This window comes from Theobroma cacao, chromosome 1, assembly GCF_000208745.1.
Source record: "Theobroma cacao cultivar B97-61/B2 chromosome 1, Criollo_cocoa_genome_V2, whole genome shotgun sequence".
Lineage (NCBI taxonomy): Eukaryota > Viridiplantae > Streptophyta > Magnoliopsida > Malvales > Malvaceae > Theobroma > Theobroma cacao.
This window is the reverse complement of record NC_030850.1, coordinates 34,550,036-34,576,869: the sequence shown is the minus strand read 5'-3', so window position 1 is coordinate 34,576,869 and position 26,834 is coordinate 34,550,036. Positions and strand designations below refer to the sequence as shown.

General features: G+C 36.6%; 4 protein-coding genes across 6 annotated transcripts; 2 read left to right on the top strand and 2 right to left on the bottom strand.

Moving 5' to 3' along the window:
• On the top strand, positions 424 to 4,456 carry LOC18614139 (pentatricopeptide repeat-containing protein At2g20540). The gene is given in 6 exon segments (XM_018115678.1): positions 424 to 2,376; positions 3,143 to 3,221; positions 3,344 to 3,409; positions 3,499 to 3,637; positions 3,999 to 4,134; positions 4,224 to 4,456. Coding segments are annotated over 6 exon segments (2,484 nt in total). The 5' UTR covers positions 424 to 459; the 3' UTR covers positions 4,371 to 4,456.
• On the top strand, positions 5,424 to 8,776 carry LOC18614138 (rop guanine nucleotide exchange factor 3). Its single transcript, XM_007051742.2, has 8 exons — positions 5,424 to 5,835; positions 6,243 to 6,596; positions 6,686 to 6,802; positions 6,887 to 7,041; positions 7,132 to 7,206; positions 7,287 to 7,577; positions 7,939 to 8,283; positions 8,384 to 8,776. Exons 2-8 carry the CDS (start codon positions 6,266 to 6,268, stop codon positions 8,501 to 8,503), a joined length of 1,434 nt encoding a protein of 477 aa, XP_007051804.2. The 5' UTR covers positions 5,424 to 5,835; positions 6,243 to 6,265; the 3' UTR covers positions 8,504 to 8,776.
• On the bottom strand, positions 8,628 to 10,131 carry LOC18614137. The gene is made up of 2 exons (XM_007051741.2): positions 9,966 to 10,131; positions 8,628 to 9,175 (listed from the first exon to the last, which is right to left on the bottom strand). Exons 1-2 carry the CDS (start codon positions 10,124 to 10,126, stop codon positions 8,917 to 8,919), a joined length of 420 nt encoding a protein of 139 aa, XP_007051803.1. The 5' UTR covers positions 10,127 to 10,131; the 3' UTR covers positions 8,628 to 8,916.
• On the bottom strand, positions 12,729 to 26,827 carry LOC18614136 (mediator of RNA polymerase II transcription subunit 12). Of its 3 annotated transcripts, XR_001928912.1 has the most exons (16): positions 26,617 to 26,827; positions 26,255 to 26,328; positions 25,321 to 25,365; positions 25,004 to 25,197; positions 24,446 to 24,505; positions 24,102 to 24,207; positions 23,346 to 23,414; positions 23,169 to 23,222; positions 22,940 to 23,047; positions 22,440 to 22,589; positions 22,007 to 22,351; positions 19,467 to 21,862; positions 16,303 to 18,903; positions 15,132 to 15,435; positions 13,595 to 14,364; positions 12,729 to 13,069 (listed from the first exon to the last, which is right to left on the bottom strand). XR_001928912.1 is itself a non-coding variant. In XM_007051740.2 (15 exons), exons 4-15 carry the CDS (start codon positions 25,129 to 25,131, stop codon positions 13,912 to 13,914), a joined length of 6,774 nt encoding a protein of 2,257 aa, XP_007051802.2. In that variant the 5' UTR covers positions 25,132 to 25,197; positions 25,321 to 25,365; positions 26,255 to 26,328; positions 26,617 to 26,827; the 3' UTR covers positions 13,473 to 13,911. The 3 variants fall into 3 exon arrangements, 2 of the variants coding, with proteins under 2 accessions (XP_007051802.2, XP_017980839.1); XM_007051740.2 differs by lacking the exon at positions 12,729 to 13,069 and having other exon boundaries at positions 13,473 to 14,364; XM_018125350.1 differs by lacking the exons at positions 12,729 to 13,069; positions 26,255 to 26,328 and having other exon boundaries at positions 13,473 to 14,364.

The window sequence follows — 26,834 nt, the reverse complement described above, 5'->3', positions numbered from 1 at the left end:
GATGAAACAAAAGTTAAAAGAAGAAAGAAAAAAGAACGCGGAGGAAAAATTCTTTTATAGTAATAATTAATTTGAATGATGATACAAAAAAATTTGATGCAAAACTATCCTTCCAAGACCAAAATTCAAATTAGTAATTAGGTTTAAAGCAATTGATGAATTTAAAAAGGCATTTAATATTTATTAAAATGAAATTTGGAGCCAACAAGCAAGTCAATTGCAGTCTGCTAAGACCTGGGCCTATGGGCTTTGTTTTTTTTTGGGTTAATTCATGGATAACAACAGTTAAGTAGAAAGTTTAGCTTAGCCCAAGCAAATCATAGTCTTCATGGCTGTAATCAGTAAGCCCAAATTCCTAGTCCATTGTTAAATTTAATCCCCCGACGCCGTCGTTTCACTTTGAACGCCTCCGTTTGGCGCTCTGATCGTTTATGGTATTTATGTTTTACTCGTCTCCTAATGCACAGGCAGAAGCTATTCGCAGAAATTACCCATAGAACTAGAAACTCTCCTACGAGAATCTCCGTAGCTTTGTCTCGCTACTCCACTTTATGCTATAGAAATCCAAATCACGACGACCCAGTCGATCCTTATGCTGATAAAGATCATGTAATATCATGGACATCCGTGTTATCCAAGTTGGTAAGGCAAGGCCAGCCAGAGGAAGCCATTGGCTTGTTCAAGACAATGTTAATGAGTAATCAAAGGCCAAATTATGTTACAATTTTAAGCTTAGTAAAAGCCTTTGATACTTTAGATTGGGAGGCATTGAGAATGATGGTTCATGGGTTGGTGATCAAAATGGGGTTTGAATCAGAACCCTCAGTTTTAACTGCTCTTATTGGGTCTTATTCCGTTTATGGTATGGGAATTTGTTGGAGTTTGTTTAATCAAATACCCAATAAAGATGTTGTTTTACGGAGTGCTATGGTTTCTGCATGTGTTAAGAATGGGGACTATGTGGAGGCTCTTGAGTTGTTTAGAAGAATGCAGTTTCTTGGGTTGAAAGCTAATCATGTAAGTATTGTCAGCATCTTGCCTGCTTGTGCTAATCTTGGCGCTCTTCAGCTAGGTAGAGAAATACATGGTTTTATTATAAGAAGAATGATTTGTTATGTCAATACTGTTCAGAATTCATTGGTTGATATGTATGCAAAATGTAGGAGTCTTCAGACAGCGATCCGTGTTTTTAATGGGATGTTGAAGAAGGACTTGGTTTCTTGGAGGACTTTGATCCGTGGTTATGTTGAGAATGAATGTGGAATAAAAGCATTGGATGCTTTTTCAAAGATGCAGCGGTTGTCTTTCTTCGCTCTGGATGAATTTGTTGTCCGGGATATGATTATGGCAGTGCTACAATCTGGAGAGAGTAAAATTGGATCAGCATTTCATTGCTACATTCTGAAAGCCGGGTTCTTGGCTTTTGTTTCCATTGCAACTGCACTGTTGCAGATGTATGCTAAGTTTAGCATGGTGGCTTCAGCTAGGAATGTATTTGATCACATCAGTAATAAAGATGTCATTGCTTGGAATGCGATGATCTCAGCTTATGCTCAAACCGGGCTGCCTTTTAATGCCATCAATACATTTAGACAGATGTTATTGATGAATGAGAAACCTAGTGAGTTCTCTTTAGTTAGTCTATTACAAATCTGTTCTCTGATGGCATCTCAAGAAGTATCTGATAAAGTTGGTGAAACCATCCATGCTTTTGTGGCAAAAGTTGGTTACTCGAGGAATGTGTATTTGTCCTCAGCTTTGATAGATTTCTACTGCAGATTTGGAAGGGTTAAGCAAGGAAAGGCTCTTTTTGATGAAGTTCCTACCAAAGATCTTATTTGTTGGAGTTCAATGATTAATGGGTATGTACTGAATGGTTATGGAATTGAGGCTCTTGAGACATTTGCAAACATGTTGGATTGTGGGATAAAGCCCAATGACATTATTTTTCTTTCTGTTTTATCTGCTTGTAGTCACTGTGGGCTTAAAAATGAGGGTTGGAACTGGTTTTATTCTATGAAAGAGAAGTATGGAATTACTCCAAAACTTGCACATTATGCATGTATGGTGGATTTGCTCAGTCGCCAGGGTCATATTGAACAAGCTCTACACTTTGTGAAGAAAATGCCAATGGAGCCAGATAAGAGAATCTGGGGCGCTCTTCTTGCTGGTTGTAGAGTCTCGCCTGGTCCAATTAAGATTGTAGAGTTTGTTGTTGAACGGCTTTCCACCTTGGACCCACAAAATAGTACTCATTATTACATGATTTTGTCTGACCTATATGCTGAGGAGGGTAGAGGGGAAGATGCCAAGAGGCTGAGAAGATTGGTCGATGAGAATGCCTAGAGGGGAAAAGAAAAGTTGGATACCACAGTAGTCAATGCAACTACTCTCCTCTACGTACTTTCAATTGATTTTATAACAAGTAGGTAACCAATTTCCTGTCTCTGTCTGTAATTCATTTTGTCGCATGTTGAAAATATATTCTAAAAATTTGTAGCTAGTAAACCTTGAGAGCTTTTTTTGATGGAATCTGAGATCTTTCTTGTATACAGCTAAAATTGTTTACCTTCTCATTTCATTTTGTGTTCTGAAAGTCATAATTGGGACTAAAATAATGTTCATGTTCTGAATCTGATACTGAGTTTAAGCAAGAAAACATTAGCAAGATATAACGAGAGTGTTCAATTGTGCATTCTTGAGAGAAAACATGCTTTCTGATCTGCTTCTGTTTAAGCTTGTTCTTTTAAAAGAAGCCTTGATCTAAGAGACCAAGCAAGAGCTACTTGGATATGGAAAAATACAATTGATGGCTCTATCAAACTGAATCACTCTCAGTATACAAAGCATTTCCTATATTAAAATTAGATTTTCATAAAAACGAGAGAGGAATTTGTAACAGAAAAAATGGATTCTGCTTGGGAGTTTGAAGTGAAATTATGGCTTGAAATATCTTCCAATTGACAAATTAAAATTGGAGTAAATGTTACATTAAATGAACTTTTAAAACTGACTGCATTAACTTTCCCAGCTTAAGCACACCATAAATCGTTCTTACTAACCACACTCTGTTCCAGTCTTGTCCCCTTTCTTAAACACATAAACACCAAGACAACCTAAGTTTATACCCGTTTGTCTGCAGACAATTTCAAACATGAAAGAAGGAATACTTGAAGTTCTTCTTGTAAATGCTGAAGACATTAGGCACACTAATCTTATTGGTATCTCTTTCTCCTAGCTAAAAATTATAAATATGTCCTGTGCTTTTTTCTCTTTTTGTTGTTGTCGTTGTTGTTTTTGACAAATTTAAAGTAACAACTTGGTTTTGATAATTTGGCCATAGGAACACCAGCCTACTATGTTATATTACAATGTGGAACTCAAGAATACAGGAGCAAAGTGTCACCAGGTTCATTTCTAGTCAATTGATGCTCTGCAATTACTAATGGTTTTCTTTTGGACTGTCTTGAACCATGATGATTGTGTTTTTTGATGCAGGTAAACATGAAAAAGTATTGTGGAATGAGAAATTCAAGTTCGAATTTCCACAATCCGAATGGGAAAACTTGACTCATATTACCTTTAGAATCATGGACAAGGAATTCTTCACAGACAATGGATTTGTTGGTAAAACCATGTAATGTAATTTGCTTCTTTCTCCCTGATATGCTTTTACTCCATTCTCATTGCCCTGATACCTAAATCAGCATTTAAATCAGCAGGAGAAACTAGTAATATATTTTACCTCACTTCTTCTAAATTTGACAACTAACCTTCCCCACCCTTTTCCTAGAATTTCTTCTACCATGGAAAGTGTAGATAGGACTGGTAGGAAAGTGATAGAATGACAAAAACATGATCTCATAATGACTAGCAGATAGTGAAATGTTGCTATGATTTAATTTTCCCTTCGAGACATTAAAAGCAATTCAACAATTAACACAGACAACCAATATAAAAGCTGAAGTGAGTTGTTTAATTACCATTTTTTTTTGTAGAATTCACCTTGGTGGAATAATTGCTGAGGGGACAGACAGAGAATTTATTGAACTGAGACCAGCTCCTTACAATGTAGTGCTTGAAGATGACACTTACAAAGGACAGATAAAGATTGGGTTTAAATTCATTGCTCATGTGAGTATGTATAGACGCCCAAAGTTCTATTATTGATTCTTGATATCAATTAGCTTGCTAAGAAGCCTAAACTCCTGTTCCTTTTGCAGAAAGAGATGCAAGAATTTGCTCTGCTGCCTAATGAACCTAGACGATCATTTTGTAGCTCCATTAGGAATCTATGGAAATTTCCATGGTGGAAATTTTTATTTCTTTATGTACAGAGGAAATCCAAAAATGAGCACAAGGATAATTAAGAGGAATACAAGTGATTGGTATGTGGTTTGATGTAAGAATGTGAACCATGGTCTGAAAATCTATGATAATATGATCAGATTTTACACTTTTTAGAGGAATAACTTGTCTTATTTTAGTGTTCAATAACATAGAAACAGGGCTTGACACCATTTTGCAGAGGTTCATGCATTTCATTAAAAAAGAAAAGGAAAGAGATAGAGAGAGAGAGACCATTTGACCTTTCCAATCTAACTCCCAATTAGACCTAACAAGGCAATAGGCTTCAAAGAACTGGAAAGCACGTCTATCTCACGAATCTTCCACCAAACTAAACTGAATTTGTTTTCTTCCTCTTTCAACCCATTGATTTTCCCAATAAGTTTGACTCACCAAAAGTTGAAAACCCATGAATTATTCTTCCCACCAAGGCTTTTAACAAGATGTTGTATGCCTTCCAAAGCTAACCTCCGACCAAGCCAACCACCGGGTCCCTATCAAATTTCCAAAACATGCAGGCGAAATCCCCCCATGTTCTATTTCTACACTGCTACCACTACTTTTTCTATGAAACCAACTTGGCAGTAAAAGTAGAATAAACTTGGTATTGAAATTAGGGGCAATGGGGATGGCAGTGGGGGTGTTTTGTCATCTTTTCCTATCAAGTAGACTCACGGGTACCTACGACCCACTTGAGTTATAAAGACAAATTAATTGAGTAAAATGATGGGAGGAAGCCTGAATTTGCCTACTTTTAAACTCTGACAGCATCTTCCTAACTTGTTATTCTTCACATGCCATGGACTTACATCATAAGAAAGTATGTATCTATGGCTAAATGAAAATTTTTGCTGTGCTTTGAACCAACCACATTATTTAATTGGGAATCGTTTCAACATATTTAATTGGTCTTCAAGATAAGATAAAATAAAGTTGCTGTTATATATCATTCAATCATAACGTGCTAAATCAGCTCATTTTGGGGCAATTTATATTAATTTCGATAATGAACTCTGAAAGGGTAACTGTTCCATGTAAAATATTTCTCACGTATTTGCAATCATATAATATGAAGCCACCAGGCCTTCATAAATATTCATGTACAACTAAGCCACACTCTGCATGTTCTCTATCAGCAAGCCAATACTCGTTCAACCGAAGAAAGCCAAAACTTTTGGCAACGTTTCGAATCAAAACCCAATCTTTCTTTTCTTCTGTTCATTTGCTTGATACCACCGATTCCGATACTGGGTCTTTCTTGTTTTGATCGGAAAAGAGAAGGACCCTGCAATTGGACGGTCGAGATTCCTCGATCATGGCAAGTTGGTGACATGGATTTGCCAAAAGAAAGTGTTTCTTTTGGAAAGAAAAGGTTAGAGAAGGGGAGAAAGAAGAGCTTGGGAGGGAACTGTTTCAAACAGTCCCCAGACTGCTAAGCTTTCTTCGACGGTTTCGAATTCAAAATTCTATATTTGACAACCTCTAAAGGTAACTTACGAAAGATTGTTAAGAGAGACCGTTGCTTTATTATCAACCGTTGGCTTTATATTTTTCAAATTTTAGTTGTTTCATCTCTCTACAATTTACAAGTATTACTTTAAACATAAACTTTATTGCATGTTTACAGTGAATTATGTAAAGAATCTGATAACAAAAACGACCTGTGAGTAAACATCTTTTGCTTTTTGGTTGCTGCAAGAAAGATGGGTCATTCTTTTTTCTTTTCTTTTTCTTCTGTCCAATGTAAATAATACAGTTTAATTCAATTCTTTTGCCGGGTCCATGTTTTGGACCGTGAGTCTTAAAAAGTCCCATCGGTCCAGTTTGTTTTGATCATGATTCAAAAAGTCCTCAAATCTTGAGACCCACTAACCAAATTTCATGATTATTTGCAGAGTTGAGTTGTAACAAGGCTCAAATGGACAGCATGTCAAATTCTGATGAAAATTATGATCTGGGATATCAGCCTTCTCCTTCTTCTATTGATCAAAATGATCAATCAACTACAGGAACTCCAGGGCACTCACCGCTGAGTGGTGATTCTTTCGTGTATTGTCGGACTTATTCTGAGACCTCTGCATTTTCAGACCCTGTTGATAATCACAGTTGTTGTAGTGAAGCTTCACCTTCTCACTGGCCACCCACAAGATCCGGGGCTCAGAATCAAGCTGTTCTTAGCAGGCTTGGAACGAAGCAGCGAAAAAGTAATGCGGATGACAAGCTTGATGATCAGGAGTCATTGGATTTAGGTAAAATATTGGGCAGAGTTATGTCTTTCCATGCGAAACTATGTTGGTTTTTTTTTTCCGAGCTAATTGGTGTAACATTATGTTGACAGAGCTTGATATGATGAAGGAAAGATTTGCAAAACTTTTACTTGGAGAAGACATGTCAGGAAGTGGGAAAGGGGTCTGCACTGCGGTTACAATCTCGAATGCCATAACCAATCTCTATGGTACATGTTTACGGACAGCTGCAGACTTTGTTTTTAGTTGTCTTTCAATTCTATGAAATTGCTTACTTCTGTTAATTTCTGCAGCAACTGTCTTTGGGCAAAATTTGAGGTTGGAGCCTTTGAACCCCGAAAAAAAGGCACTGTGGAAAAGAGAAATGGACTGTCTTTTATCTGTCTGCGATTACATTGTGGAATTTTCTTCCAAATCACAGAATTTGTGTAATGGAACAGCTGTTGAGGTAAGATTTCACAATCCATAACCAATTTTTTTTGCTTAATGGGGGTTCGTCATCTTTGCCTGGTTTAACATGATGCTTTTGACTTTTTAGATAATGGAGAGCAGACAAAGATCAGATATTTATATCAATCTTCCTGCACTGAGAAAGTTGGATGCAATGCTCATTGTAAGACAAGCTCCACGTGAGAAAACTCACAATCTTTTCTAGTTGAAAAGGCTTATCTCATAGCTTACATCCTTTGACAGGAAATACTGGATAGCTTCCAGGACAGAGAATTCTGGTATGCAGAGCAAGGGAGCATGTCCTCGAATTCGACTCGTACTGGCTCCTTTCGAAGGGTTGTTCAGAGAAATGATGAGAAATGGTGGGTTCCAGTGCCATGCGTTCCTCCAACTGGTCTCTCTGAGAAAGCAAGGAAGTGCTTGCGACACAAACGTGACTGTGCTAATCAAATTCACAAGGCAGCTATGGCTATCAACAGTGGTGTTCTTGCTGAGATGGAGATTCCAGACTCATACATGGCATCCCTTCCAAAGGTTAGTCCTTTGCTGCACAAACTTTCTGGTTCAAGTCATTTGGAGCAGGCATTGCTAAAACTATAAAATTTGGGAGTTAATTAAATCAGTGAATCATATGAGAATAACTATAGCAAATTCAATTGAATAAGATCACTTGAGATGAAACTGGTCCCAGGGACAATAACTCCAAAGAATCGTAGCGGTAGGAAAGTCTACAAAACAAACAAACACGGTTACAAACTGTGCAAAATGTCCCAAGTATTATACTATGGGTATGAAGGCTAGATAGTACGATAGGAATCTGCTGACAGTAGCTACAGTTACCACAAATTTCTTATTCTGACTCTATTTTCTATCTGGAAACTCCTCTTATCTACAGAGCGGAAGAGCCAGTATTGGAGACCCAATTTACCGCTTCATGTACACGACAGAAAAATTCTCCCCTGACTACCTGCTTGATTGTCTCAATATAGCATCCGAACATGAGGCACTTGAGCTTGCAGACCGCGTTGAAGCATCAATGTATACATGGAGACGTAAAGCATGCATGAGCCACTCAAAATCATCATGGGGAATGGTAAAGGACCTCATGTCTGATGTTGATCGAAGTGACAAGAATCATATATTGGCTGAAAGAGCAGAGAGCTTGTTATTTGCCTTGAAGCAGAGGTATCCTGAACTTGCACAGACGTCATTGGACACATGCAAGATTCAATACAATCGGGTAGGTGAAGTTCGGACCTTGTCTGAAATACTTTCTTCCATAAATTGCCAAGTCTTTTGACCACTATGGGAAGAACTAAATGGAAAATTCTATCTTGCAGGATGTGGGGCAAGCAATCCTGGAGAGCTACTCAAGAGTTTTAGAAGGTCTTGCTTTTAACATTGTTGCTTGGGTTGAAGATGTCCTTTTTGTAGACAGAACAATAAGAAACCAAGAGTAAACTAAATGGCAAGCAGGAAAACTATCAAAGAGGGCTAGCTCAACCCCAAAGTCATCTCTGGCTGTTCATTCGTTCAACAATTTTTGCTGAATCCATTTTGCAAGAAGCCAAGAACATAATCTGGTTGAGAAACCTGGCAATTTTTATTTATAGTTTCATGCATATTGTAATTGCTGTTACATGGGAACCAATTTGTACATTAGCATCAATTCAAGGAAATCATGCAATTCTATCCCCCCACCATTTCTTTTCATTGGGTTCCTATTCATGAATGAAAAAAAAAAAGTCTTCAACTGCAATCTTCGACAACCTTTGAAAAGACAAACTCTGAAATAAAACTTTCCCAATTTTGTACACCAACACTACAACTGTTTACACTTTGGAGAAGAAGAATGGGATTCCCACTAATCCATTCAAACATCAGTCAACAAACCACTCCGCAGTCTTAAAGACTTCAAGGGTTTTTTTGGAGAAGAAGATGATCTGAAAGCTTCAACCTTAGCCTTGCATTTGGTGTTGTCTCCTTTGTTCTCCTCCAGACACTTCTCTAAGGCCTCAGCTTTGCCTTGAACCAAAGTCTTCTTCTCTGTCTCATCAATACCACCACCAACAGCGCCATTCACCTCCTTCTCTTGATCCATTGTATCAACAAAAACCACAAGATTCGGAAGCCTGTATCAAATTTTTTAACAGATGAATTGTTACTAAAATTGCTCTAAAAACAAGAAAGATAAAATTCAAAAAATTCAGACAAACATACAAATTTATCTGATTTGACCTCTTACCTAGGCCCACTGTTCTTCCACTACTGAAAAATTAAAATACAATTAAGGGACCTCTTAATTTTCCAAGTCAATCTAAGATCCCTTATACATCCTCAACAGCCTTCTAAGAAGGCTCATCCTAAGAGCAAAAGACAGAGTTACAAACTAGGGTTCCCAGTGCACTACTTACTTTTGTAAAACGTAGAAACTATAAAAGTTCAAAGTAAAATGGGATTAGAATGGAACAAGAAGTTTAAATCCATACAACTCAATATTGTAAAGAAACAAGAATTCTAGTCAAATAAGATTTAAAAATATAATAGAACAGACAACTATGATCAAATAGGGAAGAAAAAGAAACAGAAAACCCCTCACAAAAATTTTGGGCTTCATATCCAGTGTTTCATTAGTTTCAGCTATTGAAAGATGATAGAAAAAATTATTTCAAGGGAAAAAAAAATGAAAAGAAGAATTAGTTACAGAGAGATGAAAACATATTCTCACCTGATCTTAATCTAAAAACAACAAGAATTATTAAACCTGGAAGAAGAATTCAAGATAAAATGATTTTCCTACCACCTTTCTCTGAAACCCAACAGAACAAGACTGTTCTATATCAATTTATAAAAGGTCCACCATAACCAAAAAGGAAACGAAGAAAAGAAAAGGGTGCAGAATTTTTAAGCTGATGAACTTACTCAGAGAAAACTAAAGGATGGAGTGGAGTAGCAGAGGGAGAGAGTAGGAGAATAATTTTTCTTAACAAAGGAAAGATGAGCAAGAAATAGCCAGAGTCACCAGTCACACGGAGAAAGCTTTTTCCATGTTTTTCCACAAAGAATAAGACTCGCACTCGCATTCATATACTATAGAGTTATGTAGTTTCCTTGCAAGACTTTTCTGATTTCTCGGCCGTCCATTGTTTTAAATGTATTCAGTGATGGACGGCTAGAGATGCAAGATTAATGAAAATCAAATACACTTGGCCGTAAAGGTCTCATAGGGAGAGTTGACCTCTTCAAGGGAGGTAGAGAGTCCTTGTCCGCTGTCGCTTTCTACAACGTGCAACTTCATAATCTTTACCTTATGGCATAAGAATAATCGTTTCGTTACTGTTTCGATCTAAAAGCTTAAGCTCTTAGTGATAATCAAAGAGTAATTCTAAGAGATTCAAACCATCAGCACTATTAACCATTAATTTGGATGAAATTATTCATAAAGACTCAATTGTATACATCATAATACATGTATCAAATTAATCAGATTTTGACTGAAAAAGTTAAGTTGGACAAAACATTATAATATAAAGACTTCCTAACTACTTTGACCATTGATTTTTCATGTTTAATTTCAAGATTAAAGGTGTCAAACATGAGTTTCTAATTTGTTTATAATCAATTACAATGTAACAAGAATTTTTTTAACTTATCATGATTAGATTAATTTATTCTTTATAAAAAAAATCATGTTAAATAATAATTAAATCCAATAAGACGACGTTTGGCAATTTGTTTCCAAGTATTTGATTGTCATTCTCAATGTTTCCGCCTATTCTCATATTGCTTTTATAAAATACTTTACTTTATTTCAATTGATGAGTTTTGCTATATATAATTTAATTGCATTATAAAGTATACTACTATATATAACTTTGTTATACAAAGTTGCCATCCCAAATTTTTTTTTCTTGCCCATCTTTGTCAAAATATTTTATAATAAAATAAATTCACAAAATACATGTATATAAATTAAAGAATATATAAACATGCATAAAAATATATAAATATTAAATAATAATTATTTTAAAATAATATAAAATGTTGAAAAAATAGCCAAAATCGAACATGTGCCATCCAATGTGTGTTTTTAGCATTTTTTTTTTTTGCATATTTTTAACACATTTTTAACATGTTTTTAGTACATTTTTAACAGGTTTTTTGCACGTTTAAGGACAGTATATACTCTCTAGGTCTGTTTCGAAATATTTTTTAGATTTTTAATTTTTTTCTCGTTTTTAATGCAATTAAACTTATCAAAACTGAATTAGATTTTAATTTTACAAAACTCATACTTCAAAACTAAAATGACTAATTAATAATAATCCACATAACAAAAAATTCCAACATATTATTGTTTTTTTATAGTATACGTTATCATAATTTTCAACAGCAAACGAATTTTGGAAATATGTTTAATAAAGATTTCAAAGAATAGTTTTTTTGTGGTTTTATTTTTTCCTCTTTTTTCTTTATGATTCTAGGTATGGAACATTTCTTTCGAAAATTATTTAGTTCAAAATTAAACTATATGTTGCTTTAAATAAAGTCAAATATTCAAGCATTTCCCATCTTAGCCTTAGGGTAAATACATCGATCCATGAAAAATGAAGAAGTTGAAATTGCTACGGTCATTAATAATGTGCCAACTATTGCAATTCTGCAACTCAAGAGCAACAAAACGTCTTCACCATATCTTCAAGATTAAAAAGTTAGAATAATGTTCTGAACATATTAATCTTCTAATTTCGTTTGTGCCTATATCTATTACATAAGCTTCAAGTAGTGGTGAAAGCTTTTTAAAAAAGCAACGCAAAAAAAAAGAAGAAAAGGGCTAAATTGCACTATGATACTAAGTATTCGTTTGTTATTCTCAATGTTTCGACTTATTCCCATATTGTCTTTAAAAATATTTTATTGTATGTCAGTTGATGAGTTTTGATATATATAATTTAATTTGCATTATCATTTAGATGAAAGACGTTACTATATATAATTTTGTTACACAAAGTTGCTATGCCCAAAATTTTTTTTTTCTCTTAGTCATCTTTGCCAAAATATTTTATAATAAAATAATTTTACATAATACATGCATATAAATTAAAGAAAATATATAAACATGAATAAAAAGATTAAATATTAAATAATAATAATTTTAAAATCATAAAATTTAAAAAAAAAAAAACTCAAAATGGAGTGAAATTAGATGCTAATTTTACAAAACCCATGCATCAAAACACTCCAAAAACCTAGATAATTAATTTTGAAAACCACGTTTTAAGTTTCTTTAAAATCTGTTACAAAACACAGATTTTATTTAATTTAACTTTAGATATCAATTCTATAACACATGTTAGTTAATTTTAAGAGAACAATTTTGAGTTTTATGTTCAAATCTGATATATATATTTTTAAATATATATATATATACATATATATTCAGGGATGGAGGGCTAGAGATGCAAGAAAAACGAAAATCAAATACACTTGGCCGTAAAAGCTTAAGCTATCAGAGACAATCAAAGAGTAATTCTTCTTCAACCATAAATGAAGAGGATGCTATAGCATTCAGAGATTGAAACCTACTACTAATATAAGGTTAAGAGTGAGGTAAGTAGCCAATTGGATTCTTGGAATACATTGGTGTCCGTCTGTGAGGGAAGAATTTCATTTTGGACCATTGGATTAAGGCCTATTAATTTACTCTTAAGATCCATCAAGTTTTCCTTGCCTAGGTTTCAGAGTTTGAGATAAGATTAACTTGGAACAGCTGAGATGTGCTCCATATTCTTTGAAAAAGACCCAAAAACATTACTAACTCATGAATGTTGGCTCATATCCTCACAAGTCAACTACCTTGAGCTAGAACCAAAACTAAAGAGAAGCATAGGATTTAAAGTTAATCTACAAAACCATCTATCTTCAGACTTTTATTTGCATAAACAGGAACATCTAACTGCTAACATTGCATCATTGCCCAGCAGCTACCACAGGAATTAAAGTTGAAACAACCAGAAGTCTTACATCTGTTAAAATCAAGAAAAATGCAATTGTATTGGTACAAATACCCATAACTGATACATATGACAAATTCTAAGTAGGGTGGTCCTGTGACCAACCATTCATCAGTTGTAGATTATGCCTTATCCAACAAAGACGCCATCTTGATATAAAAAAAAGTCTGGAAAATAAATTTAAGTATGCAGAAGCTGATGTTTTAAGAATTATCGAAACATTGCTTCAACCTACATCTCATATAAATTACAGAAGTGAATAACTCAATGCCACTCCACCTTAGGAAGTTTTAATCTTCATACATGTACATATATATGCAAGAATTAAATTACGCATGCATGACCCCGACATAAGCATTCAATGTATTTCTATAAATAAGTGTTTGTGAGAGAGAGAGAGAGAGAGAGGGTGACGTGGAGGCAAAAGATTGATTAGCAATGGAACAGCTACATATCATTCTTGAGATATTTTACTTGATCAATTGGTAAACTGAAACAATTATCTCTATATATACAACAAAGCCTCTGGAACCGTACCTGTGACTATACGGCCCAGGTAGTGGAGGGCATTAAAACGTTAGTAGTTGTACAGGTTCTGCAAGCTGAATAGACGGCCTACATGAGCACATCTTTTTCTACAAGGACTGCAGCATGCGCAGCACACCTCCCCAACCCCTCACCCTCCCGATGTGAGAAAATGCCCCTCCCAACAATTCTCCCTCCACTATTAAACATGGGAGGGGCAAGGGATGTGACCTTGATGCCAATTATGCACAACAAATGACACATTAAATTTCCTGTTGTGGGGGGTTTGCTAACCTTGTACCAAATCAAAAATGAAGTCAAACCTACAATCAGCTATCATCATCCACAGCCCCGATATACGTGAGATCTGTCCGTCTCACCCTTACAGCCCCCTTAAGCCAACTAGAAGCTCGAAGATTAGCATGGTCACTGCTGCCAATGACAACAGTGCTATTTGAAGATGGACCTGATCCTGCTCCATCTTCCAAAAGTGTCCATGGGTCAATTTCCATATCATATTCCTGAAGTAATGGCATTGACTTGGACTTTCCCAGGATATTATTTGCATTTCGTGCCAATGGAACCTGTCTTTGAGGTGCGTTCAAATTTCCAACGTAACATCCAGGGACAAAGATGCTGGGCTGAAGCAAACTAAGAGCACCAATTGGGACAGAAGGTGGGTGGCAGGAGATCAAATTGCGAAAAGAAGGAAATAATATTGGCATTGCTGCTTGGATACGCCATCTAATCATCTCAGGCAATTGCATAGAATCCAATTCATTCTGCACCCACAGGAAAAACAGTAGCAGAGGTGAATTTAAATAATAACTTCTACACATACAGCAAGAATTCTTAAAAACTTTATATTCATGAGAAGGACTAAATCATTTCATAAGAGCAATTAAAATCACTTGCATTCTACATTGACAGAAAGGACATCTCAAGAGCTCATAACTTGCGGAATGAATAATTCACAATACTTGTAATGATAAAATCATAAACCACAACTAGAAACACCCATTTTGGGAGGGAAGAAAAATTTCAAAGTCCACAATCCAACAAAGAAGACATTCGGTCAAATTAAAAGTGCCTATAATGATTGTACATCTTTAGCACATAGCATGCATCTATATTTCTCATTACTAATTATATTACAGGTACAGCAACAAACACCTCATGGACCTCATTTCCACACAATGTTACCGCAATTTTCTTGTACCTTTATAATGCTAAAAAGACCAAAATATCCCCCAAACCTTCAACCGCTAAGAAACCATTAAGGCATATCATACATACTCGTTATGATTGCAATCCTGAATATTCAGATAATGAATAGGCTCCAGACCCTAGGCAGACTGGAAAAATTACCACATTTTGCCCCCAAGTAAATTGATATAGTCTACCATTGTGAGGTAGGGTATGATAAAATGTTTAATTTGAGGAGTAAACCAAAAAAAAACCATTGAAAGCTCTCATTTCTAATAAATTTAGGTTTATTTACCAAAACAAGCCGCAGTAAATTCAATCAGTGCAATGATAGAGATCAAACCTGCAAACTCTCCACTGCCTCACGGTCAAAACCAGTAAATTCACTGGTATGTTTGGAGGCAGGCTTTGACCCTAGCCAACTTGGCTGAGAACTGCTTAACAACCCATGTAGAACTAACAGCAAGCGATCAAAAAGACTATCTCCAGACAATTCCGACGATGCAACAGATGACATCAGCTCCATGTCCCTCTTCAACTGTACGAGATTAAAAGATAGGTCCACATCCTCATGCACAACCCTACTTCCAAGCAATCGAAGTATTACAGAGGCAAGCATGTGCCTCATGTTTCGTGTTGATGGCTCCCTGAATAATCCAACAAATGAATCTCGGTGTCAAATAATTGAAATAAGATAATGTAGATTTCATGACATTGTTGCATCAAGACTACACAACAACATGAACATTAATTAGGATGAAACAACTAAAAAAACATGGGTTTCCAGTAGAAGACCAAAAGTCTATGCAGCATAAAAATTGCCCAAAATAAAAAAAAAAAAAAAGATGCTCCTGGCACTCTCCCAAAAAGAAAAAGATCCTCACATTCAATTGTGAACAATAGGGGAGAGAAGTTAAATAAAAAAGCGATTTCCTCACAATAACATATTGGAAAAGATGTTCAAATCCAATATAAAACACATCTAAGCAGTGAAGTTTCCAATTTAAGAATTTTATGAATTAGAGATTAAAAAAGAATTACTTCAGTGCTTAAACAGCAACAAACCATCAAAAAAAAATATTCTTACCCTGAAAAACTAAGGCATCAATTTACAAGTACTAAAAAAAAGAGTCAGTGTAATAGATAAATAAGCAGCATTAAGGCTAATTTATCAGACCCCTTTCCAACAGAATAATTAAAACTTGAAAGGCTTCAGTTGAGACCAAAATGAGATAATACACAATTAACCATGAGGAATTCATAAAGGAAACAAAAAATAAGTAAAGAGCATATTCATTTCCAGCAGAATGATTCACATACTACTAGATACCATAGAAACAAGAAAATTAAACAATAAAAAACTGACAAATTCATAGCAGCAAGAAAATTTTCTTCGTTTATTGGACAAAGAAAAAGGTCTCACATAACAGGAAGCCAGTAAGCATAGAACCTGAACATGCTCAGATTAAAGTGGAATAAACTGAAATCAGGGGCAAAATAAATCGTAAATTTACCCATCTGCACATATGATTGGAAGCAATCTGACAATAAACTGCAACCTCAGTGACATAGAAGCTCGCAAAGCTGCAGGGGAAGGAGGCACAGACTCCGCAGATGCTGTTGCTGTTGTTCGTCTAGCCAATCCAGGACTACTACCTCTTATACCTTTGCGATTGTTTCCTTTATTAGTAGAACCTTCAATTCCAGAAGTGGCTGTTCCAGTCTGCTTGCTTACACCACGAGTAACTGAGTTTATTTGTTGCTCAATAATGTTAAACTGCTTTATCAGATCACTTGCAAAGGTGTTGCGCGAGTCATCAGAGCTTTGGTCTATGCAAGGAAGAACCAATTCAGAGAAAGCCTTCTCGGTTACATGCTGCAGGCTGATACTGGAACCCTCAACATCAACTTGACTAGAACCCTTCAAATACCTTTTTGACTCCGTGCCCTCCTCAATGACTTCACCTTCCTCGAGAGAGGTGACTTCGTACTTCTTCTTCTCTCCCCTGTTTGTCACAGGATCAACACCAGAATAAGACCATCCCCAAGGCTTCCAAAACTGGGTCTTCATAGAACGGCTGTTAATTTCAGCAAAATTAATGAGCCGTTGCCTAACAGTCTTCCGTCCCAAAAGAACATCCTGGCCCCCTAGGAACCATTTAGCCTGCATCAACACTGAATCCTCTAATGACATTCCAAAAAGATGAACCAGCTCTGAGAAAAGGGGAGCAGCATCAGGTCTGACCAACAATCTGGTGAAGATGATCTCAATTAAAACTTTCTCATTCTCGGAAGGAGAAGCTCTTTCAGAACTGGGTGAGGAAGAGCGAATAGCATCCACCAAGGACATCTCCTGGTTCTTCGTCTTATCAATGAGTGCTTGTTCATTTAAAAGAAGCCTTAACTCAACCCACTGCCAGTGAAATTTGGCTGGTTGCAGAGTGTCCAATGCACGAACAAGCTTATCTAAAAGATTTGACTCACTCTCTGCACGTAGAGCTTTATACTCGCTATGTCCAGAGACCCGATTCCCATCATCCTGTGTAAAAGCAGAATTAGGCATCTTGCAATCAATTATAGCATTTAGAAAGAGCCTTGCACGGAGAGGGACAAAGGCCATTGATTTCCCGTTCAACTCTGGCAAGCCTGCAAACTCGGCATCAGTGGTATCTGCAGCCAAGATATCATAAAAAGCACGACTATCCCTCATACAAACATCTCGAAAAGGTATGTGTTTTATGGCATCGCCAATAGCCATTGTTAAAGACTGATATAATTGATGGATATCTTCACGACTTGCGATGTTACTATTCAAAATGAAGGGCTTCCATATAACAAAGGCAAATATTGCATAAGCTGGTGGAAAGACCAAACTGATAGGAAGCAATCTCTGCATCCTTGAAAGAGCTACAACTGACTGTTCACCCAAGAGTTCCAAAACTAGTCCATCACAAACAGTTCTGCAATTACCAACAAACAACCGAAACCAGTGCACACAAACTTCAACGGAGTTGTCAACCTTAAAAGCCCCAACAGATCGAGCATTACCATTAGAACTGGTTTTTGTGCTCCTTACAAACTGAACAACATCCAAACCTTCCCTTAATCTTAAGACTGATACCAATCTATCCAAGCTAATAACCCCATGAATAACAGTCCCAATGACAAGAGCAGAAACAGCAGCTACCATTTTGGTTGTCCTCCCAAGAGTCACTTTGGCAGAACTGTGCAAATTGTCACCAGATATGTTTGCATTAGTATCAGGAGCATCTGAAGCCAAAAAAAACTGACCTCGTGAGGACTTGGCAGGAGCAAATGCTACTGCTAAAGCAGAAGAAGCCTCTATTCCAAGAGCTAGCTCAAATGCTCGGCTTTGGCGCTCTCCAAGTGCTTCCTTCAGCAGGCTTAGACAAATTAAATGAATGCGCAAGATGCGCTTGGCAAAATTCAAGGAATTCATAGGTGGCTGATAATTTGAATAATTGCTGCCACCAGTAAAATCAGGTATCTTAGCTAGGGCTGGTCCAACATTGGTAACAATGGCAGAAATAGCAGAAGACACCAAAACTGGATCCCCTTCCTGAGCAGCACCACCAGTCTGCCTAATACAGTCCAGAAGTCCAATTGCAATTTGTTGAGCTACTTGATAACCATCATCACCTTTTTCAATGGCAGGACCTTTTGGTGCATTGGCTGCAAAAAGTTTTCTCTCTTTACCTAAGAAATAGTGCAAGACATCATCAACATGACGCTGAACCATATCCCTCATGCTCAAGCCCAGTCTGGATAACCGTGCACCACTTAGCTTTTGACGGTAGTAATCATCAGGATCTTCAATCCCTGCTGGAACTCCAAGTGGTAACCCAAACTCCCCATCGTGTGCTTGTCCAGATTCAAGTTCAGACAAAAGTCTGTTATCACAAGTTGCCTTGAAATTTTTCTCCCATTCAATTACACTGGCAATATTGCCATACCTCTTCAACAAATACCGAGCAAAAACTAAGGTTCCTGAACCTGTAATTCTTCCATTACTGGCCATAACTGCTGCAGCACGATGCATTGTAGCCGCCAAAGCTTCAGGAATAAGATCTGCGGCAATAAGTATGTTCTCATACCTGACCAAAATTCATCATTAAACAAGTAAGACATACATATGAAGGTCAAGCCAAAACATGGAGAGGAATGACAAAAGGTTTAGCCATGACAGATCCAGTGGCTTGATAATCCAATCCCAAGCAATAACAATAACTTCCAGGGAAATATGTTGAAGTTCTCCCAATCTCCAAAATCATTTCCTAGATGTTAGTCTACTCCAACAAAAACCAAGAAAAAACAATAACATTCAGGGAAATATGGTAAGTTCTCCCAATCTCCAAAATGATTCCCTAGATGTTAGTCTACTCCAACAAAAACCAAGAAAAAGTATATTGTTGAAATGCTTTCATGCAGTCAATAATAGAGATGCAAAAGCATCCTAAACAGTTTGCAAAAGCCAGAATTTAGGAGGAAAAAGAGGCTAAAATTATTGCTAAAATACGATCAAGACACAGCAGGTGCAACAAAACATACTGCATGCAATGGGCACTAATCTAAAGAAGAACAAATTAGATAGCCAGAGATGATTTGCAGGAACAATTTATTTAAAAGGAAAAAAAAAAGCAGAAAAATTATAGTTCACCTTCGGAGAGATGATAAAAGGTATGCCTCCCCGACTTCACATGCATGATTTTCCACATTCCTGGGCACCATTAGAATGTTTCTCCCACTTTGAATGGTAGGACTGGGATTACTAATAACTTTTGGCAACAGCCAAAGGAGAAATTTGACAGCTGAAGGTAAATCACAAGAAACATCCATTAGATACAGGATGGTTGATAGCTCATCCTCACCAAGCTTCCACCTTAAAGGACTCTTCTCATCAGCCACAACAAAAGGCCGGCCATACTGGCCAACCTTGGCCACAGATTTCTCAGACTCTTCAACAAGCTGCCTAACTACAGATATCAACCAAACTGTGACTATCCTCTTCTCCACAAAGCGAAGCTGCTTTAAACCCTTTCCAATCGAAATAATATCTCCAGAATGGGTTATTCTGATCCCATCCACTGGCTTCAAAGTTTCCACCTCAGTTCTATGATGAGGGCAGCTTATCTTATTATCACATACATGACTTGTAGACGCTCCCTGGCTACCCTCAATTCTAGCAGCTGCTAATTGAGCAAGACTCTGAGTTTTACGCACAGTCTTTTGCCTGCCCCGAGAAACTTGCTTCGTTGACTTAAGTGGAGGATCGACTTTGAAAGGCTCTAAGTTTTTCGGCCCCTTCCTCACCCACCAAGTATCTTCATCATCTGATGGAATTGGTGAAGGTACTTGAAGATATGAACTCTTTTCCTCACTTAATTTCTGTCTTTTCACCCTTCTACAATCTTCACACCCAGGAGTAACTTCAAACAAATCCATCTTGTTGCATGTTGACCCAATAGGCCTCTTGACACTCCCTTGAGACTCATCCACTCCACTATCTACAGATGCAGAAGACAAGCTAGGGAATTGCAACAAGACTGAGATGGAAGCCTTCAATTCTTCAAGGTCCACCTCTCTTCTGAAAGCCTTTGAAGACTGAACAGTTTTCCGCTGATCACCTGAAGCTTGGGAAGCACCATTCCTTCCAGAGGTAGAATGATACTTTTGCTTCTTAGCAGATACATGAGCATTGTTTGCATTACTATATTGATCAGAAAGAAGCCCATGAAGGACAAGACGGCGTTCATTTGAGTAGACATTTACAGCCTCCAGAAGTTCTGAGCCTACAGCAATTCTTGCTTCTTCCAAAACATCACACATAAACTGCCCAGGGAGCTGCTTCAAGATTCGATGGTGTCTCTTCCTTCTGTCAAAGTCACTGACAGGTCCATTTGTATCAATAATTCCACTAACAATTAGCTGCCTCACATATGCCTGAGGATAAAAGATTCCAGAACGTATGAGTTCCAAAACAAAAAGCTGAAGGCGCTTGCCACCTTCTCCTTTATGCCCTTCATGTTGATCGATCCAGCACACAATAATATCATGCAGAGGACCTGGGCTGTCAAATATATCTGAAGAATTACTATTTCTTCCATCCACAACTCTTACTTTGCTTTTAACTTCAAATAGATTTCCTGACAAATTCCTGCGAGAATAATTATTCTGCTGACTGATATTCTTTGCAGTGCTGTTAACTCCAGAAGCCCTGCCATTCTTGTGTTCTGGATTCTGCAACTCTCTTATCTTCAGCTTCAAAAGCTGAATTGCAAGATACATTTGTGAAAAATCTTTTCTGCCTGTGAACTTCAAGTCACGGGGCGGAGCAGTCCGGAAGTCTCTGAAATCACATGTTGCCCACTCACAAAGGAAAAAAACAGAGCAAATTAATGACAAATTCACAGTTTGAATCCATTTTAATGATGATCTTAAGCATGGACTGACTTCTGCAACCCAACCTTCACGTACTGCTCCATCACACAGATTTTCAAAGATATGTTTATAAGCCTCCATTAGATCTCCTTGCAAAAGAGCTTTATCCAGGGTCTGCACAGCTTTAGCCACACTTTGGCTAGGATATCCAGCACTCGTGCCTTTAGCAAGATTATCGGCACGTTTCTGGATAGTGGAAACAACAGGATCAAATGACAATGATTGGTGTTGAGAATCAAATCCTTTACCTCTGAGAACATAAGCATCTGCTGAGTTATGTTTTATTTTCCCTGCATCATCCGATGACTTTGATAAAAAACCACCATCATTCAATGCATGTGAGACTACACAAGTTGGTAAAGGAAAGCAATCTAAAGCAACAAATGTATCTGGTACAGCCTGTATCAAATAGCGAAGCATCTCAACAAGAGCAGATATTGTGTACGCCCTCCGGGAATTATCAACCAGATCTGATCCACCTGGAGAAGGCTCACGGATGAAGCGAATAGCTATGCCTACAAGATTGCGTACATACGTCTGACATAGAATGATGGTTTCTAAAACTCCAAATATGATAGGCAATAGCAACTGCAGAATCTCAAACAATTCCTTTTCCTGGAAGAGAACAAGTATGACAATCAGAAACCAGAAAGAGTATTCATAAGCTCATAATTACTCTCATGATTACTCTACGAACGTGCATCTCAGAAAGGTGGACAAAGTATTCGCACTGAGGGTTCAATACACCAAATTCAATACCTGCAGTTGATTCAGAAGCCAATCGATGATAAGAGAAGGAAGAACAAGTCCTTCTGCATGATGCCATTGCAAGAGTCGCACCACATACCACCATTTAAAGTGAAGGGACGGCTCCCCACCATCAAGGATTGTTGATGCTGAATCAATCCTATGCTGCAAAGAACCAGCATAAAGCATTTGTGGCAATCGATCTCTACTGTGTTGAGTAGAATGAGAATTACTTTTTGGAAAAAATTCATCCAAAAGGGTCTGCAAGTAATCAATAACATCTTTTGTCCAGAGCTCTGTACGAGATAGTTGAGCTTTATCGGGTGCTCCAGAAGAAATTGCAGAACCAGGATGAACCTGCAAAAGATAACCATAATCTGCTACCTTCCAATAATAAGAATAGCCTAGTAAAATTACAAAGTGCATGATCGACTGATGACAATACCTGGTTAAGGTAAGTTACTTTGATAAACCAAGTTGCTCTCAGCAATGGAACATTATTCCTGATAAGAACTTCTATTAGTGTTTTTTTCCTATACCCATGAGGAACTTGATCAGCCAAAGAACGCAAACGTTTGTGTTGTTGTGACAAGCCCTGAGAAAAATAAGAGCACAACAATTAAAAACTAAATACTTCATTTAACTTCGTCAAAGAATTCTTTTAAGCATTTAATCAAAAAACATTAATCATTGATCATCATGCCTCAACAACTGAAGTCCAATTTGATTCCAAATCATAAATATATTTTGCCACATGGCATATCTTTTGTCTAAGAAAAGTTTATAATGATTGCATATGTAGTTTATAAAAGGCAACTCATTGAGTTAATGTGTAAAATTTGTTTCTGCCTTTCACCAAGTTTTAAGAACTCAAAATCAATAAAAAAAAAAAAAAGAATGAAGTTCTGTACAACCAGTCATGAACTTAGCGGAGAATGAACTTACCTCAATCCATTTCTTTCTGAAATCTTCATTGCAGGGCCTTTGTTCAGGGAAAACCCCAGGTTTACTTAACAGTGGACCAGAAAGAGGGACACCATAAACCTGACCAGCCTGACAAGAAATATATACAGCCTTGAATTCTATACTGAAGATCCAGAACTTTAAAGAAGAAGCAAAAAAAAAACAATAATATAAGTACAGAAACAAGAAACAACTAAGGACGCAGATAAACCTTCCGCTTTTGAGCACGAGACTCATTTATAGCCCTTAGACACTTTCTAATTGCCTGCAGAGAAGAGAAACGAATTATCTTAAGAAGTTCAAAACTGACGGTTATATTTCATGCGAAATTATATATGCCTAGATCAGCCTACTTGACGATCATAACATCACAAATCAAGTAACTTACATCTCTGCATTTTAAGACAACTGGCTTTGTAAAAGCCTGAACCTGAGTCAATGAAATCTCTTTTGAATCCTGAACAGTCAGCATGTAGAACCATGTTAGACAAACTGATGGCAATAAAAGAAGCTAACGGAAAGAAAGTTAATATCCCAAAATTACCTTGAAAAATTTCTAGGTTCAAATTTCATATGGCTTTAAAATATTACTAAGTTGCAATCTCAGTGTCAACTCAAAGCAGCACTCACACCGATACTATCCAAATTGTATCAACAGCAAAAAGGTAAATTAAAAATTGTACCAACAGCAACATGAAGAAGAAGAAGAAAGTATGGTTTGACAGAGACTGCCACAACAAAACGAGAATCCCATGCTTGGAGCACATGCAGATATTAGTTCCCAAACCATAAGAAAATGTTAATATATCTGAAAAATAGCACCTGCTCAATTCCTCTCTAGCAGAATAGAGAAAAATAGCATCTTGAACTTCAATTATAAGTAACAAACAACCATAAAACAGATCCAATCTTTTCATTTTCATGGAGACCCAATTAGAATCATTTTACTTAGCTCAAAAAGGTAAAGTATGGTGTTCTGAGCATTAAGTTCAAGAAAAAAGATATGATTGCAATTCATATAGATTGGCAAAGAAACCATAGTTAACCCACCACTTACATGCAGCACAGCATCCACTGACATGGATGTTGCAGAAAAACAAAAACCGAAAAAAAAGTAATGAACCAATCAATCATAAGATCATACCTCCAGCCCATCAATAGTCTCCTTATATCCCTGCTGCACATTTTCTCTAGTGAGAGTCTCCTCGGGACAATTTTGGGACTGAGGATGAAAATCCGGTGGCCCAAGTCTGGAAAGGAACAACAATAAATTTACTAGTATTCAAGATAAAAACTACATCCAAAAACTTAGAAAGATAAATTTAAAAATCAATTCAGCAGGATAAATCATCAACTTAGTCAGCTGCAATCCATTATCATAAAACAATCAAAAGTAACATATAACTCTATTCTGAGTCATAATGAAACCATTCAGCATGAATATAACTAACACAACAACAAATGCTTAGATTCAATTGCAGAAATTACCTGGAATTAAGAGGTTCCTTGTCACACTTTAATTTGTAGGGTGATAGCTGAGTTTGCCGCCTATAAAATGAGAATAATTTAGAAGACCAGGCAGAAAAAGTGTGTTTTCCACATTTAGACAACCATACAGCTCTAACAAAAAATGGTAAAGACAAATATGTTCTCTGAATAAAATAAATTAACAGTCTCATCTTAGCATCACAATTCTATTTTTCAAAAAATGCAAAAAATGATTTGAAGTAACAAGAAAGTTTTGGGAGATATTCAAGCATTAGCTGCCACTTTAACAATGGGATGTAGCTTACACACAATCAACAATCAGAGAAAAGCGCACAAAGTGCTCAGTGCAAGACTTAGAACAACTAATCCAGATTAATAGTGTTCTACTTATGAGTGAGAGCAGAACATTCTAAACATGTGGTCATTAATTGAAAAAACATCAAAGAAAGATATCCTAAAATATAATCAAACACTAGTTTTAGAATCAATAAATGAAGTCAATTCAAGAAGACATCTGTGAACAGAGCACAAAAGAATATGGTATTTTGAAACAGTTACCTAGAATTCAAGGAGAAGTTAGGTGGTAATGAAGATGAGTCAGCCCGGGCAGTATCCCTAGCTGAAGCTCCTCCTATTCCACTGTTATTAACTGCACTAGTGCAGCTGGCAGCATGATACCTTTGCATTTCTCCCAACTATCAGCGGCATACTGCTTCCAGCATCAAATCCTAAGAAGAAATGTCAAATCCAAACTGCATTTATGCAAAAATATAATAATAATTAGGAGATTAGAATCACCATGCAAGGCATAAGTAATTTTATAGTAATTTGATAAAATAAAAACTGAGAAAAAATAGATTCACTGAGTGTGCCACCTGAAACATGAAATCTACAAATTAGCTTATCAACCTCCCTCTGACCTGTCAGGAACATTGAAAGTAAAACATCACATCTTGCAGAAAATTTTATTTTATGTTTTCAGAGACTAAGAGACAAATAAAGCACACCATTGAGGAATGGAAATCACAATTTCAATCTCCAATATAGTTTTTCGAAACAAAGTATGTACCTCAGTCAAACTTAAGTCATCAAAGCTAAGATATAGTGTTTGATTATTTAAAATTGTCACGTTTATGCACCCATTCCAATGTAACAGTTCTAGCTTCTAGTTTCATGTGGTTACAGAAATCAAAGTATATACATATAAAATGCCTTACTACTGAGGTTCTAGGAGATGGAATTCTGATCATTTCTGCCATAGAAGGGCTTTGAACACGAAAACATAAGCTAAAAGGGTAAAGCAATGACCGAATAACAGATAACGCATAGGTTGAAATTAAACCATGACAACCACAGAAATGGTAAATTCATGATTTTACTAGTTTGAATAACAGTTTAGCAAAACTCTGAATATCATATGAATTAAACTCAATACCTTTCTGTTGCTAAGAACTGATCCAATAAACATATAAAGCCATATCACACCATTCGAATAACAATATAAGACATCAACTTGAATTTGCAAAAATATGATTCCAAACAAAACTTTAAACTCTAAAAATGTTTCACAAATTATTAAATTTTGAACTTAAAGTAAAACATCTCCCATTACTTTGGAAATGCAAACTGGAACCACGAACTTGAAATACATAAAGCAAAACAACAGCATAAAAATAATCAAATGACTTTGATCTATAAAAGTAAACCAAAAGAAATAAGCAACACTGGTTAAAATTCAAAATATCTCTCACCCAGGTGACTCAATCCGGTTTACCATCAAAAACACACAAGAAAGCACTAAAAACTCACCGTTTTGATTCAGCTATGAACCAAATCTTCTGAATCCAGTAAACCCCCAAATTGAACTGAAACCAAGCTATTTACTTTTACATGCAAAAAGGTAAAATTAGAAACCAAATCATCGAATCTATAACTACAAGCAATACAAATTCGAAGCAAGAAATGAGAACTAGGGTTTATGTCAGATGCCAGAAAGATAAGCTAATAAGCTAAAAAGAGTGACCACCCTTTCTTATTTCCTCTTTGCAGATTAGTGAAGCTAGGGTTTGATGGCAAATTCGTAAAATAATGTCAGAAGCCGAGGATGAAATGGGAAACAAAAATAAACATGAAGAAGATTGAAATTGCAAGACAAAGAAACTAGAGCGTACCTCTGATAAAAATTAGGGATTTCGAAGAGAGAGAAGGGAAGGGGGGGAAATCTAGAAAAGAAAAGGGGATTTTAGAGAGAGAGAGAGAGAGAGAGGGAGATTCGAAGGAGAGAAGGGCCTCGGGCTTTGAGGAGTTTGACTCTCTTTTAGCTTTGGCTGATGATGACGATGACGGCCTCGGCCTTCTGTTTCTTCCTCTGCTCAACAATTAAAAGAGG

Coding starts and splice junctions, on each gene's coding strand:
- LOC18614136 (XM_007051740.2), bottom strand. CDS start 25,131: ATGCAAAGGTATCATGCTGCCAGCTGCACTAGTGCAGTTAATAACAGT. Junction 23,223..23,345: donor TTGTCTTAAAATGCAGAGAT/GTAAGTTACTTG, acceptor TCTTCTCTGCAG/GCAATTAGAAAGTGTCTAAG. Junction 15,436..16,302: donor CCAATCATATGTGCAGATGG/GTAAATTTACGA, acceptor TGGATTATTCAG/GGAGCCATCAACACGAAACA.
- LOC18614137 (XM_007051741.2), bottom strand. CDS start 10,126: ATGCGAGTGCGAGTCTTATTCTTTGTGGAAAAACATGGAAAAAGCTTT. Junction 9,176..9,965: donor CATCCTTTAGTTTTCTCTGA/GTAAGTTCATCA, acceptor AATTTGATACAG/GCTTCCGAATCTTGTGGTTT.
- LOC18614138 (XM_007051742.2), top strand. CDS start 6,266: ATGGACAGCATGTCAAATTCTGATGAAAATTATGATCTGGGATATCAG. Junction 7,042..7,131: donor GTAATGGAACAGCTGTTGAG/GTAAGATTTCAC, acceptor TTGACTTTTTAG/ATAATGGAGAGCAGACAAAG. Junction 7,207..7,286: donor AGTTGGATGCAATGCTCATT/GTAAGACAAGCT, acceptor ATCCTTTGACAG/GAAATACTGGATAGCTTCCA.